Source organism: Pseudopipra pipra, chromosome 5 (genome assembly GCF_036250125.1).
Source record: "Pseudopipra pipra isolate bDixPip1 chromosome 5, bDixPip1.hap1, whole genome shotgun sequence".
Classification (NCBI taxonomy): domain Eukaryota; kingdom Metazoa; phylum Chordata; class Aves; order Passeriformes; family Pipridae; genus Pseudopipra; species Pseudopipra pipra.
In genome coordinates, this window is record NC_087553.1 from 17311479 (window position 1) to 17329332 (window position 17854).

Sequence of the window (17854 nt, forward strand, 5' to 3'; positions counted from 1 at the left end):
AAGAAACGAAGTGTAATGACCTGCTCTAAACCACATACACTCACTCCACAGTCACAGGGGGCTTTCCTGACAGGAAAAAAAATCCAGTGGATGCTCATATTTCCGGTCACACATCTTTCTCTCAGGTCTGTAAGAAGTGTTAGCGATATACTGTGGCAGCACTGGTCACCAGACAGGTGTCCCAAGAAGGGAGATTCTCAGCTGCTAACATCCACAGAGTAACCATCTATCTAGTGCCTGTCAGCTACCCTCCTAGATTCTAGCTGTGTGTTTTACTGTCATAAAGAAGCAAGTTATCATTCTCACGACTTCCAGGTCTTAAAAAAATAAGAGGCAAGTCAGAGATACTTCAGGAAAAACTAATATACTGTCAAGATCTGTGATCTCACCTGGGTCAAAACACTTTGCCAAATGACATCTTGAAGAGATTTTCATTTGGTTAAACAAAACAAAATTATTCAGGCAAAAGTTCAGGCCCTGCAATATCCTGTTCTTGGTATCAACTGTTAGTTTTTTCTGGTTTTGTCTTGGTGTAAAATTAACTTGTAGAAAGAAAGGCTTACCATCTCCCCAAGAGTAAAGACAGGCCAGATTGTCTGTGACTGGCTACATTTCCAGATGCATGAAATTCAATTAGCTCTTCTACCAACAATGATATTTTCTCATGCGCAAATGAGACAGGGAAGCCTAATTTCACATATTTTCATCAAAGGCATTAATCTGACCTTCCTCTTGCTCTGGTTTAATGAACAGCTATTGTAGTAGCGGATAGTTAAAGCAAAGACAAATATTTCTATGATAGGGAAGGGAGGAGGAAGAAAAGCATGTTAACACTAATGTTTGCTTTCCATGCTGTCATAGGCCTCCTTTCTTATGGGTCCTGCAGTAGTGTTCTCCTGTTGCAGAGTGGCAAACTCTAGTTAGAGGGATAACAGAACTTGCAAGCCTTAGTCTGCAAGGGGAAGGTGTGCATTATCTGTTCCACCATCCCCTATACAAGCAAAGAAACACTCTTGGAACATAACACAAAATGCACAAGCATCTCCTAGAAAACGAGGTACACTTATTTAGAAAGGCATAAAAAAGCTATAATAATAGCGTAAAAAGACCCTAATCATACACACACTAGACACATCCAGCAAACTGGAAGTCTTAAAACACTGAAGGCATGAGACCTGCCCATCTAAAACAGGCTTCAAAATTAATGGTCCAATCCAACGCTCACTGACATTTTTCCACTCGCTCTTACAGCATTTGGATGAATTGCTGGAAAAATCTAATCCTCAGTATAGCCAAGGCAGCCTTCTGTATACAAGCCTTTCCCAAACAGCCAAACACAATCAGAGCTGTTTCCAAGTGCACTCTCTAATGTGCAAGCACTAGATTTGATCAGCACTAGATGGGTAGGAGAGGAAATGTTCATTTCTAAGAAGGTAAGTGCAGGGACCGTCACAATTTTGAGCCTGGTCAACTGAGGCTTAGCAACCTAGAAATACACAGCCAGTCTTCAGCAGATGAATTCTAACAAAATTTCAGCAAATAAGTACATTATTTATGAAGACAAAAGCCTCTGGAGAAACAAACTTAGAGCTGATGTAAAGCAGCTATTTTAATCAATAAACCTGTGGCAAAACCCATCTGCACCAGGCCTATTTAAAACCAGTCATTTAATATTTAAGGACCAAATAACAATCTGTGTGCAGATTCTGCAGGGTTTTATGAACATTCCCCTTTTTTCCTGCTTAAGCAATGTATTTCTGCAAACTTTCTAATTCAGTCTGACAACAGCTGTCTATGATGAGGAGAGAGGAAGAGCTGTCAGATTAAACCCATTCCTTCTCATTTTACATGTACATCTCCTCAGAATCAAAAGTGGCATTCCTCTTGGTATTTATTCACATATTCTCTGATTGCAAATGAAGAAAATTTTTAGCGCATTAAGTATTTTTAAAATAAAGTTGAGGAAACCCTCTCATTCAGCTATCTGTATCAATGCCTCTGGGATTATGAGTCTCCTGCAGACCCAGCTGCAGACAGTGTATTATATTTTACTGGTAGAAAGGCAGAACTGCTTGTTTTCCTGGTCCCTGACCAGATCATGTTCAGTTTGGGCATGACCATTTACTGCCATGGCACTCGAAGAAAAAGAAAAGCCTAAGAATTACTGGGACCTTCCTCACACTTTGACCCTATACGTTCCGAACTCAGCGTGACCATCACAGGCTGGAGAAATACAGCAAGCTAGCAAATTCATGAAGTGCAAATGCAAAGCCCTGCACCTCAGGAGGAAAAAACTCATGCAATAAGACAGGTTGGGAGGTCTAACAGCTAAAAACAGCTTTTCAGAAAAGGATGCGTAATGTTAGCAGAGTACAAGTTGAACGTACATCAGCAGAGTTTCCTGTGTCAGCAAAGGCCAGTGACACACTGAGCTGGAATTGCAAAAGCACAGCCATAAGGCAGATGGAAGTGATTTTTGACCCTCTACTCAGTGCTTGTGAGACTTCAGAACAAGACAGACATTGGCAAACTGGACTGAGTTCCAAAAAGGGCTGCAGAGATGGTGAGGGCATGTGAGGAGAGACATATGAGGAGAGGCTGAGGGAGCTGGGTTCATTCAGTAAGAAGAGAAAGTTTAAGGAAAATCTAATTGCTGCCCTCAACTACTTAATGGGAAGGTATAAAGAAGACAAGAAAGAAATGGAGAAGCAATATGGGAAATTCAGATTGGGTGTTAGGGAAAAAAAATTTACCATGTGGATGATCAAACGGAGGAAGAGGTTGTGCAGAGAGATTATTGAATCTCCAGTTTTGCAGATATTCAAAATTCATCTGGACAAGGTTCTGAACAACTTCAACTAGCTGGATCTGTTTTGAATGAGGATTCGTACTAGATGACCTTCAGGCGTCCTTCCCAACCCAAATTTTTTGCAGTTCTTCGAGTCTCTCTGCAAAGCTTTCTATTTTTACTATTCCACTTTTCCTGTCATTCTTTCTTCTCAAATATTTCTCATGGACAATAACCATACTGTCTCACACACATGGGAAAATGCTGACCAGCTATGCTCCCTGAATCTAAGAAATTCTGTTCAAGTTATTTATTATTTTGCAGAAGTCTGTTTGGACATATCCTGTAACCTATAACAACACTCTGGAGAGCCTACTTTTTTCTAATTCTGCTAAAGGCAAAGATCCATATTCTTTCTAGCCTCTCTGTGACTTCCTTGGGCAGCCTCAGTGTCTACCTGCACTCAGGCTGTTCACAAACAGTCCAACACATGGAATATAACTCAGTGCTTCTTAGGGAAACCAGGGCAGCTCAGATGTATTCCTTGCTGGGTCTAAGGCATGTCTGTGTCCCTTTTGTTGTCACGTCTTTTCTCATTACTATCTAACTTTTTATCTCTTACCATTTCTCTGTCCACTGTGGAATGCTTTAATGAAGGTTTGGAACACCACAATACAGCTATACCTGAAGTTGTACTGACACCCAGAGGAGTTGTTTGGGAATTGCTTTTTAACAAGGGAATAAAGTTTTGTTGCAAAATCAGATACAAACCCAAACATGCTTAAGGTTAATTCAAAATGAAAAAAAAAAAAAAAGGAGAAAAAAAGGAAAAGAAAGAGAGGTAGAGAAATGTTCTATCACATTCATCTTGAATAAGATAATTGAGAAAGCTGGCTTGTTATTTACTTGAAAAAGAAGGCATGTCCAGAGGAGCAGCATGATCACTCTAGGGTGATTAGTTTGTTTGGTTTTGGGTTTTGTTTCGGTTTCTGGTTTTAAATACTCGGCCTTTCTTTCTCTCATCATCACATGAAACCAAAGTATCTCAGCAGAATGCAGAACATAAGAGGGCCTAATCCCAACTTCTTTGAAATGCTATTCTTCCATTTCCAGATTTGAATTAAATCTTCAAAATCCTCCCTGACCTACCCGACAACATCTTGATGAGTTTAGGTGCCAAAGGTAAAGGAAAAGCAGTAGCTGATGTGGCTCTAACCCTAAAAGAAAGCAAGATCTAGCCACACCATGTAATGCTTTGGTGAAACAACAAACTGGCTGTCAAGGGACTGGATGTTGTTTAACAGAGATCATTATTAAGAATACCTAGAGCACAAACTAAAGGGGCTAGGTTTATGCACTTCCATGGCATTCTGCATGAAAATAAAAAATATGTATTAGGTGCAATTAGGTAACAAAACATCTGGCCTCTTTCCTCAGCAAAGAATCAGTGGACTTTTACTTTTTCCAGGAAAAGATTAACACAGAGGTCATTTTGCTATGACTTTTGTTTTTTATTTAACCCAGAGAAAGAAATTATTTTTCTAACCACAACACCATGACAGCCACAATGCAAGCACATCAGATATAATCTGGTTCACAAGACGTACCTCCACTTGGCCCTCAGGCTTAGATGGAGGTGAAGCACATCAGCTGCTTGGTATCCTGAGGTACTACCCAAATAATTTTGGGCCTCTTTGGGTTTCTAACAATCTAAAAGCTACTTTAAATGGTCTGTTTGTTGCAGCAATGCAAACCAGTCACTTTTTCATAAATAGCATTTAGTTCCTGAAACACAAGAATCTCTCAGAAACAAATTCTTGCAACTATGTCCAAAAATAAGTGGCCTGATTTTCACAAAGTTCTAAGCACTAAGAAATCCTCACTTTCTTGCCATCTTTAAAAAAAAAAAGACCCCAAAATTAAAAAAAACCTTAATAAATATGCATAACACACCATGTCCTAGGCAGAGCAGAACTGTTAAGCCATTTACACTCCTTCTATAGACTAATTTATGGAGAATAAAACTTCTAATGGGAGTTTCAGATACGGTTTTGTGCTGCACTTTTAGATGCCTGGCACAGAAACAGGAATCTAGGAGTCAGGGTTACACTGGCTCCAAGCCACCTCTGTCTCTCTGATTTCAGCTCTTGGCATAATTTAGCCAGGTCCATCTGTCTCTGCTTGCCCATGGGCATCAACACTGCCAGGAACCTCAGCAGGGCTATGTGTTATGGTCCCACTCCTCATGTATTTCCCTCCCTTGCACACACCTCTGTGCCAGCACTGCTAAACACTCTCTCTGTCTCAGCTACGGAGACAAAGCTGTGGGTTTTAGTGCTCCTTTCCTAGAGCAGAGGAGCAGCAGACAAGCAAGGACAACTGGAATGCTTTTAAGCTTGCAGAAGTTTCTCCTCTCACCCAAGAAGTCCTTTGGTGGGCATCTTAAGAGGACACTCTACCTTCTACACCCTGACATATAAGCCTGCAGCCAAGGGACTAGGACACTCGTCCCAGACATGGAAGAGCAAGGGCAGCTCCCTGTAGAGCAGCCATGCCAGGACACACAACCTGGGAAACACATTCCCTCAGCAGCTCCCAAGTGAACCAGAGAATCTCTCCCCAATCCAAGAACACTAAACTCAACCCATGTTCATGGATACTTTATGTTTCAAGCAATGTTTTCCAGAAGACATAAACGTCTTCCATGCACATTTTCACAAAGCAAAACCAGCTCACAAGTGAATTTTTCAAGTAGCCCCAGTGCAAAATCTCACTTTTCGTTCCATGAGTCAGGTGAAGGTTCATGTCAGAATATTGTTCCCAGTCTCACCCAAATACTCTAAAATTTGCAAGTTTAAAAAACTAAATTGCAAACCTCAAAAGGTGACCTATTTTCATGTAATTATCCTTTGTCTTTTGCTTTTTGTTGCATGGTATTTTTGACACTTCCCAGTTTTCAGCCACAGATGAAACACAAGCATGAAGATATCTGAAGAATTTGAGAAAATTAGCAAAGCTTTGACTTTTTTGAGTTTGACACTGTTAACTGAGGCAAAGTAGTACTTCTGCGTGATAGTTTAGAGCACTTATTTTTCCAAACTACATTGCAAAGAGAATAGTCTCTTTGCAAGCCTGTTAAAACAGAACTTAGGAATATGAACAAGGTATTAAAAAATGCAATCTGAATGCATATTAAGAGATGTCCAAGTGTGAAAGCTTGAACACACTATGTAGTCCAATGTGTGTATAACATATGTACAGGACTGTATTTCGTACCAGGGCTCTGAAGCTCACTAGTTTTGGCTTTGATAAGACAGCTTGGTACTGAGTGAGAACACATTAAGAACCACTCTCCTCTCTGAGCAGATGGCAGCTCCTTATGGCAGGGACAGAGCACATGGACACAGGCTTGCTATTCCTGTGCGATGTTCAGAAAACTAGGACTGGGATGTTTGGGGTTTGGATTTTGTTGTTCGGTTTTTTTCTTACTTCAACTCTTACAAATAAGTAACAAGTACACAGAAATACAGATATACATATTATCTAAAACCACAAGGTACTCTTCCAAATTTTTTTGGACTGTAAGTCTGCCATGTTGGAGAATATCCACCTTATATTTATAACAGTGCTTAAAGTATGCCCAGAAGAATACATACTTTCATTCTGTCAGTCATCCTTTATCACCCCAGTAAATCCATCCAGCCCCTCTTCCAGTGCCTTAATGTCACTGGGGACCATAGGTCTGCTCTTTCCACTCCATAAAGTTGGAGAGAGGGATATTCCCATTCCACAGTGGCATCATCAGATCCACTCTGCCTACCCTTCTCCTGCCACGCACAGTTAGCACATGTCCAATGCTTGCAGGAAAGTAGTAGGCCCTAAAGATCAAACTATCAAATGTCATTTTCTTTTATCCAGACAAGAAAACAAGATTACAGGAAGTTACCCTCTTAATGTATTCCTGTCTTCTTTGCTGTAAAGCTGTTTTACTTCTCAGTGAAGATCCTTCTTTGCAAACCAAGGGCTAAAGTAAGCAAGCAAGGATGGAAGCCAATGGCAGAAAAGGACAGAGTTGTAACAAAAAAAGAGAAAAGAGACTCTATTGCTTCAGTCTTGGCTATCAGCTAGAGAGTAGAAAGCAGATATATCCCTGTTACGGTAAAGCACTTAAGGAAAACCAAGGCACCCAGCTATCTGTACTCTGTCAACATAAATTTTTATCCCTTAAATGCACCCCAAATTATAAAAAAACCCTTACATTCCATGTGGAAAACTCGTTGCCACCCCTTTATCTATTGGAACTATTCAGAAAACATTTTCAAGCTAGGTGATAGTTGAGTTTTTCACATCCAAGTAAGATGGTTCCTTTGTCAAGTACATGTGTGTTCTGTTGCTTGAAGTTGCTCCAAGGGGAAGAGGAGAGCTGGATTGCTTGCATTCCCCTTTTGGAAAGTAGAATGTCAGTCTAGAGGTAAGATCTCTCTAAAGAAACAAATTTGTAGTCTCATGGTGTGTGAGAGTGTTTTGCATGTCACTGTCTGCCAAAATAATTTGCCATCAGGGTGAATTTCCTCAGCTGTGCCTCAGGTGTTGTGATGCCACAAAAGTCATTAAGAGCCCTCATGCTGAAGGCTCAAGGGCAGGTGGGTAGGAAAAGAGGAAGCCAAAATCCCACCCAATCCACTCTGGGGAGCTAAATGCTGAATAATAAAATTAATTGGTTATAAGTACCAAGGAGAATAAAAACATCTTCCAGGATACAGTACAGGATGTACTCAATTTCCATCACATACTGAAGGGGCAGATACATAAACCACCTCATCAGATGTGCCTACTGTTATTAAAACCCCTTAGTAATTAGGCACCTCAACACCAAAGGCTGAAGACTTCATTCTTGAAGAGAACAACACCCTTTGCATTGCATTAACATATACAAAATAAGGCCACAGACGTGCAAAGCTGAACCAAATTCTTATTTCTTCCTTTCCCAATTATGGTTAACAAGAGCAGAAGCAAAAGTCAGAGTCTTAAAGCTCAGTATTACTAGGATAGGGGTTGTCAGGATGATGTACAAGTACCAAATAATAGTGACTGTTGCAAAAATTTTAATAAGTGAAACCCATGAATTTTCTGCACTCCAATTCTCTCTACATAAGGCCAGACTTTGGCAGTAGTGACATAAAAATTCTACTAATTTAAACAGAGGAAAAGGTGATTAAACAAGGCTTTGCCTGTATTCAATTACTTAAGGGTGGCACCAGAAGTTGCTGAAAATTTGTGTTGAATAGTTTCCAGAACAATCTGATTCTCACTGTTTTCAGAGGTCCCTCAGGTCTGGTGGGTGCAATCACCATAGGGCCATGACTCATCCCCTGACCAAACAGGGACTGTAGTGGCAACACTTTCCCTAGTCCTGCTTTTGTGCCTTCAGAAAAAAGAGCAAAATGCCAGGATCTTTGCCTGCCTGGCACCACACCTGAGATGGTACCAACATGACTCAAGTAATGCAAAGCCTCCTGAATCCTGAGCTGAGGACATCTGTTCTCATGTTTACTTCATTCAGGATAAACCACAAGCATACCTCATGCAGGCCAATCTTTGCAAAGGTATTTTGGTATGAACATTCCTCTCCATCCTCTGTCATTTTAACATTGTCTTCCTCTCCCAACTCTGCCTTTCTTCTGCAGTTGAGTTGTGTTTACTAATTAGTAACACATCTTCTAGGAGTCCCATCTTCCAGTCATGACAGGGATGAACGTCACCAGAACTAGAGACACTATTTGGGGGAGGTGGACATGGATTAGGTGAAATGTGGGAGAGGCTCAAAACTAACTTGTGAATTAATTTTTGTCCAGGTAAAAGTTTTAATTCCAGGTACATGACAGATCTTTTGACAAATTTGTATATATTCTGCATCTGCAGCTGTACTTGGTTTTGCTGTATAATAAGCAGCTCCAGAAGGAGAAAAAAAGGTTCCTCTAGAAAAATTGTGAAAGCTCAAATTAGCTTCCAAATAGTAATAGATACCAGCAACAGTAGGTGTCCATACAGAAACTTTTGAAAGCCCACGGGCTGCAAAGCAGCACAGGGCATTAAGCAAGACTTTTGTTTGTTGATATGGAGAGAGTATGAATCTCACTGGGAATTATTTCTGTCTGCAATGTTACAGATTGTTCTCATATTCAGTGATTATGCCACAAAATAAAAATAACTATACTGGTTTAGAGTAGCTCAATACTGAACTGGCTATACCGAAAAAAAATAAGAAATTCAATCTATTTTGGGAACGGACCTTAAAAACAGAGATTTCTGAGAGAAATTACACTCCTTTTTGTCAGCCAAGATCCACTGTTTTTAAGAGCCTTCCTATTGTTTGTCAGGCTGAATTTTTTTTGTGGATGGCAAGAAGCTTCAAAAAAATTATTTAAATATAGCCAAAAATCTGTGAGATTTTCATTGTTACATTTAAAGGAATGAGAAAGGGCAGAAATCAATTTTTTCAGAACCACAGGCACATATTTTCAAGGTAGAATTCCAAAGGAAACCAATAATTACTGCTTTTTTTCCCCACTGAAAATCTCCAAAACCAATGAAGGTGGCTAAAAACTTGAAGTATATGAATAGAATATTCACAACAGGACCATAAAATATATGGCATTTATTATCTACTACACTTGTGCACCAGAGTGTAAAAAAATTAACAGGTTCCATCTTTGTCAAGAAATTCTCCATAAGTGGGGGTAAGGGGAGATTTACAGCAGCAACTGAAAAAAGGTTTTCCTAATGGCGTATGAACTGTAGCCCCTATCTGGGATGTGTTTAAAATTGTAAGGATTATGACTGCATTATGCTGACAACAGTAAGAGCTCTAAAAACACATGACAGGGATCCACACTGAAATGCATCACTTTTGCACTCAATCTCACTTAGAGAACTTGCTTTCCCTTCAATTTCTTATCCACTTGCTATATTCTTATAATTTATTTTCCTTTGCTTTCTTCAAAGTTCTATTTAACCCATGTTTACCTTTTCCTGACTTATTCTCAATCCTCTTTGCACTGCTTTCCCTCTTCTTTGAGTCTACATCTTCCCTTTTACTAAACAACCCCTTCTTTTTGACATTCTTTTCCTAGCAAGAGGCAGAGAATTGCTTTAGGCAAACCTTTCTCAAGCTCCAATTTCAGGTAGTGAGAATGATGCCTTGCAAGCTATTTGTAAAAGTATCTAACACAACAGAAGAGAAAGAAAAGGGAGAGTTGAGCAAAAACAGACCCTGTGCTCTGTTATGGCCTAGTTCTATTATAAAGATTACACAGGAGTGTACAATAAAGGTGAGATGGTGATTTATGCCTTCACTAAAATAAGATTTGTTTGAAAGCAATCAGTACTCATGGAGCCTCATCTGGGCAATGGAAAGTAATTTGTACAGGTGTACAAGTTCCTGGTTAAAACATACACAATTCACTCTTGTGGCTTAATGTTATAAATGCAGTTTGCACTAAATGTGAACCTGAAAATTAATTCAGATTTTGCTGTCAAAAACACCAGGTCAGACTACTCTGCCTACTTAAGAGCCGATGCTGAGTTTCCCAGTAGAAGATTTTTGGGGAAAGCCATGGATTTATCAAGTCTTTACGAACCTTTGACATTTTAAAGGCTCATTGTCATTAGGCAGCTCCTGCCTACCATGTTCTGAATCATCTCTTTATATTTTCTAAACTTTCACTAAAAGAGCATCCCTTCTCCTTTCTACATACAAAGTTGTATACCTGATGTTCTTCTCATCTTGTAATACACAAAGAATTCTCTTAAAAAAATACCCTAAACCACCTTGTAACATCTGCACTGTCACATTGATTTCCTGGGCAATGATCTGATTCTTGTGGTTGAGTTAAAACACTTGGCATTTAGCCTTTTTCTTCTTCCCTCTGAGGAACTAGGTTATTATTGCCTCACAAAGCAATGCCTGCATAGTATTACTAGCTAATTAATGTCTATTTAGTGTAAAGGGCTGCAACCATCTTCCAGCACCTACAGGCATTTTTTCTTCCTCTCCCTGACAAGACCAGATGGCATTCTGGCCAACCTTCACCCACCCTTCATGAGCCATGCACTCGATTCAGCCAATGCAGCTAGCAGCTTTGGAAATACAGCTGGACAGCTGCTAGAAAAGTGCTTGTTACTGCCCCCAAAAATGGGGAAGTTAATTACTTCAATTAAAAAACACAGATTAAACCTCTACCAAAGTATAGTCACCTTTTCATCTTTGTATGCTGTTGTGGTTTTTATTTTATTTCATTTTCCAGCTCTCAACACACAACAGGGTAACAAACATAACTAGCAAGAGAAATATATTGCCAGCAACAAATGCTTACAGCAGGCTGTGAAGTCATCCATAACTCACTGCACCATTTTGTCATAGGACAAAATTAGGATGAACCCACTCATGTACAAAGGAAGGGTCCTTTGTTTAAGTGGAGTCAGACCAGGATATTTAGCTTTTTTAAGAACAAATACCTCTAGTCCAAATAAATTGTCTTCCTATTGTGTTTTTTATGCACCATTCACACTAATTGATATTCCTGTTAAACTACAATCTGTCCCAGCTCCTGGTTATTGCATCGACATTGTTTCATGTCTTGTCCACTCCATATATCAGTTACACATCAAAGAGCTATCAAAACCACAAAATGCCATTAATCAAAAGCCAGCTGAAAATAACTTGAAGCTCAGTTAATTGAAAACAAAAGCATAATTTCTGTCTCAGAAAGAACCCTGCCTCAAAACCATTATATTCAAATTACAGTTTGACACAATAGCTTGTGATCAAAAGCAACATCAAACATTATAATTATTTTCAGATCACATATTCTCTTCTCTGCTTCCATTTATTGAAATAATTTAAGGGATCTTTCTATTCACATACTTTGACTTTTTAGCTACATTCCTCACTTGTCAGAGATAATAACTTCATCTCAAAGAGGTTTTATATATATAAATATGCATATACACACATATTTATATATGTGTGTTTCTAGTGATGACAGATGCACTCTAAGCAGCCTGCAGCTATATTATGACCAGCTGTGGTTTAATCTGTTCCTAATACCTGAAGAGTTCCACTCCCAACTGTTTAGGAGAAAAATGACCACTGAGATAACATTCCCAGTAAGTCAACTATGACACTTTTTCTTACACCAAGTCCCTCGTCACTCGCCCTAGGCAATAGGATAATGCACTTTGAGTTGGAAATGCTGTACAGTATTTCAGACTAAATGTAAAATACTGGATGCTGATGATTCTTAAAAGATCCATAAGAGCTCCATGCACAGAAGGAATTGTCCCCTCTGTTCTCTGCCATATTCCTCTTTAGAAATTTTGCTATAATCCTTCTCTCAAGTTTTATTTGAAAAATAATTTCTGAAGGGACAAATCTTTGTAAAGAACCTGTGAGCTACTTCAGCTACCAAAACATAATAGTGCTCTCTAAAGCACTTCTTATTTTGCTTTAAAGTGCCAGGTTAGAAAGACTATTTTAGGTTGCAAATTCAAACATTTAACAGTTTGGAAATGTCACAGCTCATGTCACCCAAGCATCATACTCCACCCCTCTTGCATTAAATGTCACGACAACCTTAAATCACATTGCCACCCTTCACTTTCTTCTTCTGGACTCTTGCCTCAGTATTTCAGTAGAGACCTGAACGATATCCTTCTGTATATGCAGTGCACAGCCTCAAGATTTATTTATTCCACAATACCAAGACCGCACAGAATGCAAAACTATTAATTTCCTGCTAAGCATCTCTGACAGTGTCTCCCCATAGTACCTAATTTTTTCATGGCCATGAAATTTACCCTCACTCTGCTCCTCTAAGGTGAGGCTGCAATATTATCTGTATTCTGCAGGTGGGAAAGCAGGCACAAACTTTCCATTAATATTAGTATTACAACCTGAGGCAACAGAAAGCCTATTTCTCAGTTTCCAGCCCTTCGCTCTCTTTCAAATTCTCCTTGTACTGGCCTCCCAGGAACCAAAGCTACTTCACAGTGGACATGCATAGAATGAGGAGCCCACTGTTAACAGGCCATTTGCAAAAAGTTTGTTGTAAATCTTCATCGTTCAGAAATCCTGTCAGGGATGTTGAGCAGAGAAGCCAGTCCTCCAGAGCAGCATCAAGTGCTTTAACTGTAATAATATCTTTCTTTCTCCACCACGATCCCCTGACTCACTTACTATATACCTTCCATCTTGGCAGCAAATGAGGCAGTGTCTAAACATATTTCAGAGCTTGCCCACCTGTGGAATGAATAATCTGCATAAACCCAGAATTCCAGATTCTGCAGAGAAACAGCCACAGACCCTTCCTCTGTGCCTCTAGCCTGTCTCACTATTCCCTTACCTATATGTGCCCCATGTCCTCTTCCTTTTCATTATTTCCATTCTGATTTCCAGACACTTGCATGTCTCCATTTGACCATGACTATTGCATCCCTTTTCTCCTTGCTACTGGAGATCAGGTGGTGAGCAGCACAGCCCCCCTTCCCTCAGCCCTGTGGGCAGGCCTGCAACCTGAATTAAGCACGGAAGGGGCATAACTCCTCTGTGAGCATGTACAGACAGAAACTTTTGAAAGCAAAACTCTTGAATCTGAGGTGTCTCCAAAGTGCATGAACAGTCTCATCAGCAGGGCAAACTCCGGGGTAATTTTCAAGACAGCGAAAGGCATCTCCCTGGTATTATGATGACATTTTATTAAATGTCAAGCCTCCAAAACTTCATTCCAATGAAGTTCATTCCACTACCAGCACTAAAATGTCTCAGGAAACAACCTCTGGATTTATTTATTTGTTTGAAAGCAGGAGCACATTTCCCACAAATCTTGTCTTCAGAAAGAACTGACTTTTTTGTTCAAGTTTTTACTACAAGAAAAAGAAACAGTCAAAGATGGAGTCTTACTATGAAAAATTTCAGCCAAAACAATTTAAGTTTAGAAAAGCTGTAAAGAAAACAATTCCTCAGAGCAGGCAGTGACAGATACACTTTACTCTGGGCAATGCTGCTGACTTTTCTTGTACTTAATAAATCTACCAGACGTAATTGTTACAGCTAAGCAAACATTTCCAGTCACGCTGATGTAATCCAAATCATTCCTCTTACCAATTAGAAATTAGTCCACATGTTCTCACCATCTTTCCATACTGTCTAGAAGTGTCTAAGGATCACTTTTCTCATAGCTTTGTTAGCTTCAAATTTTGGGCCCTGCCGCTCCAGTCTGTGGAAAAGTGAACCTGAATTCACCATTCTTCACATTGCAAAGAGCACCAAGAACTAACCCAGAATCCCTCAGGGCAACAGGAGAAAACCAGGGGTGTGTGCTACCTAGATCATCCTTTCTTATCATGACATCTCCTTCTCCTGACAGCAGTTTCCAGTTTGCTGGAAAGTTTCCAGTTGGTAGCCACATGGCTACACAGTCTACCAGCCACACTGCATCTGTCCAGGAAATGTAGGCTCTGCCTGCCCTGTACGCACTTTGCAGCCCCCTTCCACACACATCCAGACAGAAAGAAAATCTGAAACAAGGACCACATGGTCACTATTCCTTATTTTTCTATACTAAGTTTTAACATCTGTCCATAGGGATGTCCATACAGTAAAACTAGAAACATAAATCAGAAGTGATGTACATAATTATACATCAGGCACCTGGAGGGGGTCGAGGGAAGGGAAACAATCCCAAAAGACTAGAATCTTTCAAAGTCACCAACAGAGTTCTGACAAGTGTTTCCCATCTAAACTTTGGTAGTGATTATAGATCTACTGGTAGTTCTGAAAATCTAAAGGGAAATGACCAAAAAGTTGAGAACCACTTCTAAAATAGGCAGGCAGAATAAGAGATGTTTTTATACAAATCTGAACAGGGTAAATAGGACACAGTGGTAGAAGTCTCCACGGGGGTATCATCAGAAAGAAGACCAATGTTTAGCCATCCTACACGGTTCAAGATTATATGAAAACTATTGCCCATATCTTTGACAACAAGCCGCAGTTCTAGAGGTTTCTGCTTTGTCACATTGTATCAAAGCTACAGTGAGGGTGAATACTTTGATCTTTCTCCTTAACAGTTGCCAAGAACATTTCCTTAGGTGGAAATTCGGGCACCCAAAATAACATATTTTCTTTCAAGGTCCTTGGATCTAGATTAATTAAGAGTTCAGGGTGTCACAGAGGAAGAAGCAAAGGCAAGAACATATAATAGTGGAGAAAGAGGAAGAACAGAAGGGAGGAGCAAAAGAGAGGTAGCAAAAGAACTGTAATTTCAGCATGTCAGCACAATTCATTATGCTTAAAGGAGACACCAGGAGTTGGCTGTGGTGACAGTGACAGTGCGTCATCAAGCAGAGAAATGCAGAGGGCTCTTACTGCAGCATATGTGTCTGGCTGGCGTCCTTTTGTTTGTCAGGTACCTCGTAGTGGGGGGAGATCTTGCCGAGGCCACTGTCGCTCAGCATCCTCTTTCGCACAGCAGGGTTCCACCGATCTGATATTCTAGGGATATAAGAAGGAAGAGAAAGGCATTCACCCCTCAGAAATTAGCTGCATACTCCACTTTAAGCCATCTTATGCTTAGTGGTTCCCAGCATTTTTCAGCCCATGGCAAGTTTAAATTGATTAATTCACTACGAATACAAGATTCCTAAAGATGAATAGAAGCATTTCTGGTCTGTTGAGAGGATGATAAGAAACAGACACTTCACCATCATGCTTAGACATAAAGGGCTTTAGGGCCTTATACAGTGGTATCAGAGCCCTAACCACACAGAGAAGAGAGTTTGTAACTCAGTCATTATAGGTTTATGACAGGGCAGATAGTCAAGTGGTATCTTGACCTGCAGAGGAGGTGCCGAAGTCTATTAGCCCTGCTGTGTGCTCCAAGATGCCTAATGGAGTAGATGTAGATTATGCTACTGTCCTTCTGTCATTACCATGGCTGGATTTGTTCCTGTCCTCAGCTCCTCATCTAATATCTGCCCTCCCACAACTCCCAGTCCTTCAGAAAAGGGGACCATAAAGAGATGCTTATCTCTAATACAACCATGAAAAGTCCCATCCCAGCAGTACTCACCCAGAGGCCTGCTCCACTACCAGATCAGGCATTCCTGGTGGCGTCCCCACCTGCTGTGACATTACCACCTCTGGGTCCAGAATAAAAATCTCGTCCTGCGAAATTTCTGTCACAAAGTGCAAATGTTCCTGTTGGAGTGATACAAGCAACAAATAATGAACCTGCAGCATCACTGATCTCTCAGAGCACCCACCTGCCCTAGAGCCAGCTGGCTGCACATTAGTGTCTCTGAAGAGCATTCAGGGGACTCTGTGTACTTAAGTGCATAGTTATACAACCACATTAAAACCAATGCCATTGAAGTCACTAATAAATATTTCATTGATTTCAAGCCAAACAAGATTTTCAATGAGCAAGCTTCACACTCACAGCAACACTTAAAAGGCTCAATGACTCCACGTCATTCTGATGAAAATGACAGACTGAGGTTTGCATTTCGAAATGCACCCAAGGTGTCTCATTCAGTGATAGCTGACAGAACTTTTCATTGTTTGGGGGTACTCTTCCAGATCTTTACTGCTTGTACAGTCTGGTTTCACATCTCCATTAACAAAGCTTTCTTTCTTAGTCCTTCCTTTTAGTTATTGACACTGAAGGCTCATTATCCTTCAAAAAAACACTCAGTGGGAGTAGGCCTGTCTATGTAGGCAAACAGGCAGGACACTTCCCACTGTTTGTGTGCTGGGACCATCACACAGTATTGACCTTTTCCCCACAGAAACACAGGATGGAGGAGTAGGAGAGAAAGATGACCACCTGTACAGTGTCAAGTATTAAAGAAATACAGAATAAGCCAAACAGGATCAGATTGCTTAGTTTAACCTGAATCTTCTTCACCCATGCCTTCCAAATGTGGAAGTACAACATGAAAACAAAGATGTATAATATGTGTGTAAAGAAGTCCCATGGTGGCTACATGCAGACACTGAACCTGGCAACTCTGAACTGAAGTCACAGCTCCTGCTGCTTGAACTAAAGCAATAGCTGCTTTTATTAAGAAACGGTAATACATCCATGTGATTCAGAAACAGCTTACACAGTTCTCAGGGGGACCAGATACAAATGGCCACTGTGTGAAATCAACAATTTGCACATAATGCTGAGCCACTAATTTGCCTGTTCTGGCCACAAATCAGACATACCAAAAGCCCTGTAAAATTTTCAGTGTTTTCTAGAAAACGTACTCAGATTGTCAAAACTCTACCACAGGTTTGAATCCAGCAGAGCTACATATTGTTTTAGGAATATTTGATGCAGCTCGGTTCCTAATTCTCAAACTGTAACATCACCTCAACTTCTATAGCTATTTGGTGGCAGACACATACACAGGATCAAGGCTTCTGGTGCCAAAAAGCATCAGTGAAAAGATAAATGCAAATACACTGGTGCCACACAGATGCCCTTAGTAAGACAACAAGGATGACGAGTGCAGAAAATTCTGATCTTTATATCAAATTGGTAGGAAACAGAACAGCAGATGGTCAGCAGACACAAGACATCATTGAAACAATGTGAATTACATCAACTAAAAAATAACCCAGAATATTTTCTCTATTTCTCATGAGACATCAGTAACATTTCAGAATATACAGGAGGAATGGCAGATAATTTGTTTTAAGCTGCATTTGACAAAGCTTTAAAAAAAATAAATCTATAAAAATTATAACTGAATAAAGATTTACCTGAGATCTGTCAATGCGGTAAAAACGATCAGCAGAAGTTGCTGCAAGACAGAGAAACAACAAAGCCACTGTGAAGAAAATAGTCTGAGCAGAACTGCATGGCCCAAACAGGCTGTTTTGTCCACTACTACATATGACAACCCCTGTGTCAGTGAAGTGGCCCCACAAGAACATAATCTAATTAATTCATTATGTCCATATAAGTGGTATTTCTCAAGGGTCAGTACTGGGACCAAAACTGCTCAACATCTTTG

At 40.1% G+C, this 17854-nt stretch overlaps 1 protein-coding gene across 8 annotated transcripts in view; it reads right to left on the bottom strand.

Annotated features, from left to right (window-relative positions):
* DGKI (diacylglycerol kinase iota) overlaps nt 1–17854 on the bottom strand; it is a 215115-nt gene that overhangs the window by 42080 nt on the left and 155181 nt on the right. For all 8 annotated transcript variants that reach the window (XM_064654708.1, XM_064654704.1, XM_064654700.1 and 5 more), the window contains 3 exons: nt 17601–17641; nt 15919–16046; nt 15216–15341 (listed from right to left, as the gene is read on the bottom strand). In XM_064654708.1, the coding sequence (XP_064510778.1) occupies nt 15216–15341; nt 15919–16046; nt 17601–17641 (295 nt within the window). The remainder of the gene's footprint in view (nt 1–15215; nt 15342–15918; nt 16047–17600; nt 17642–17854) is intronic.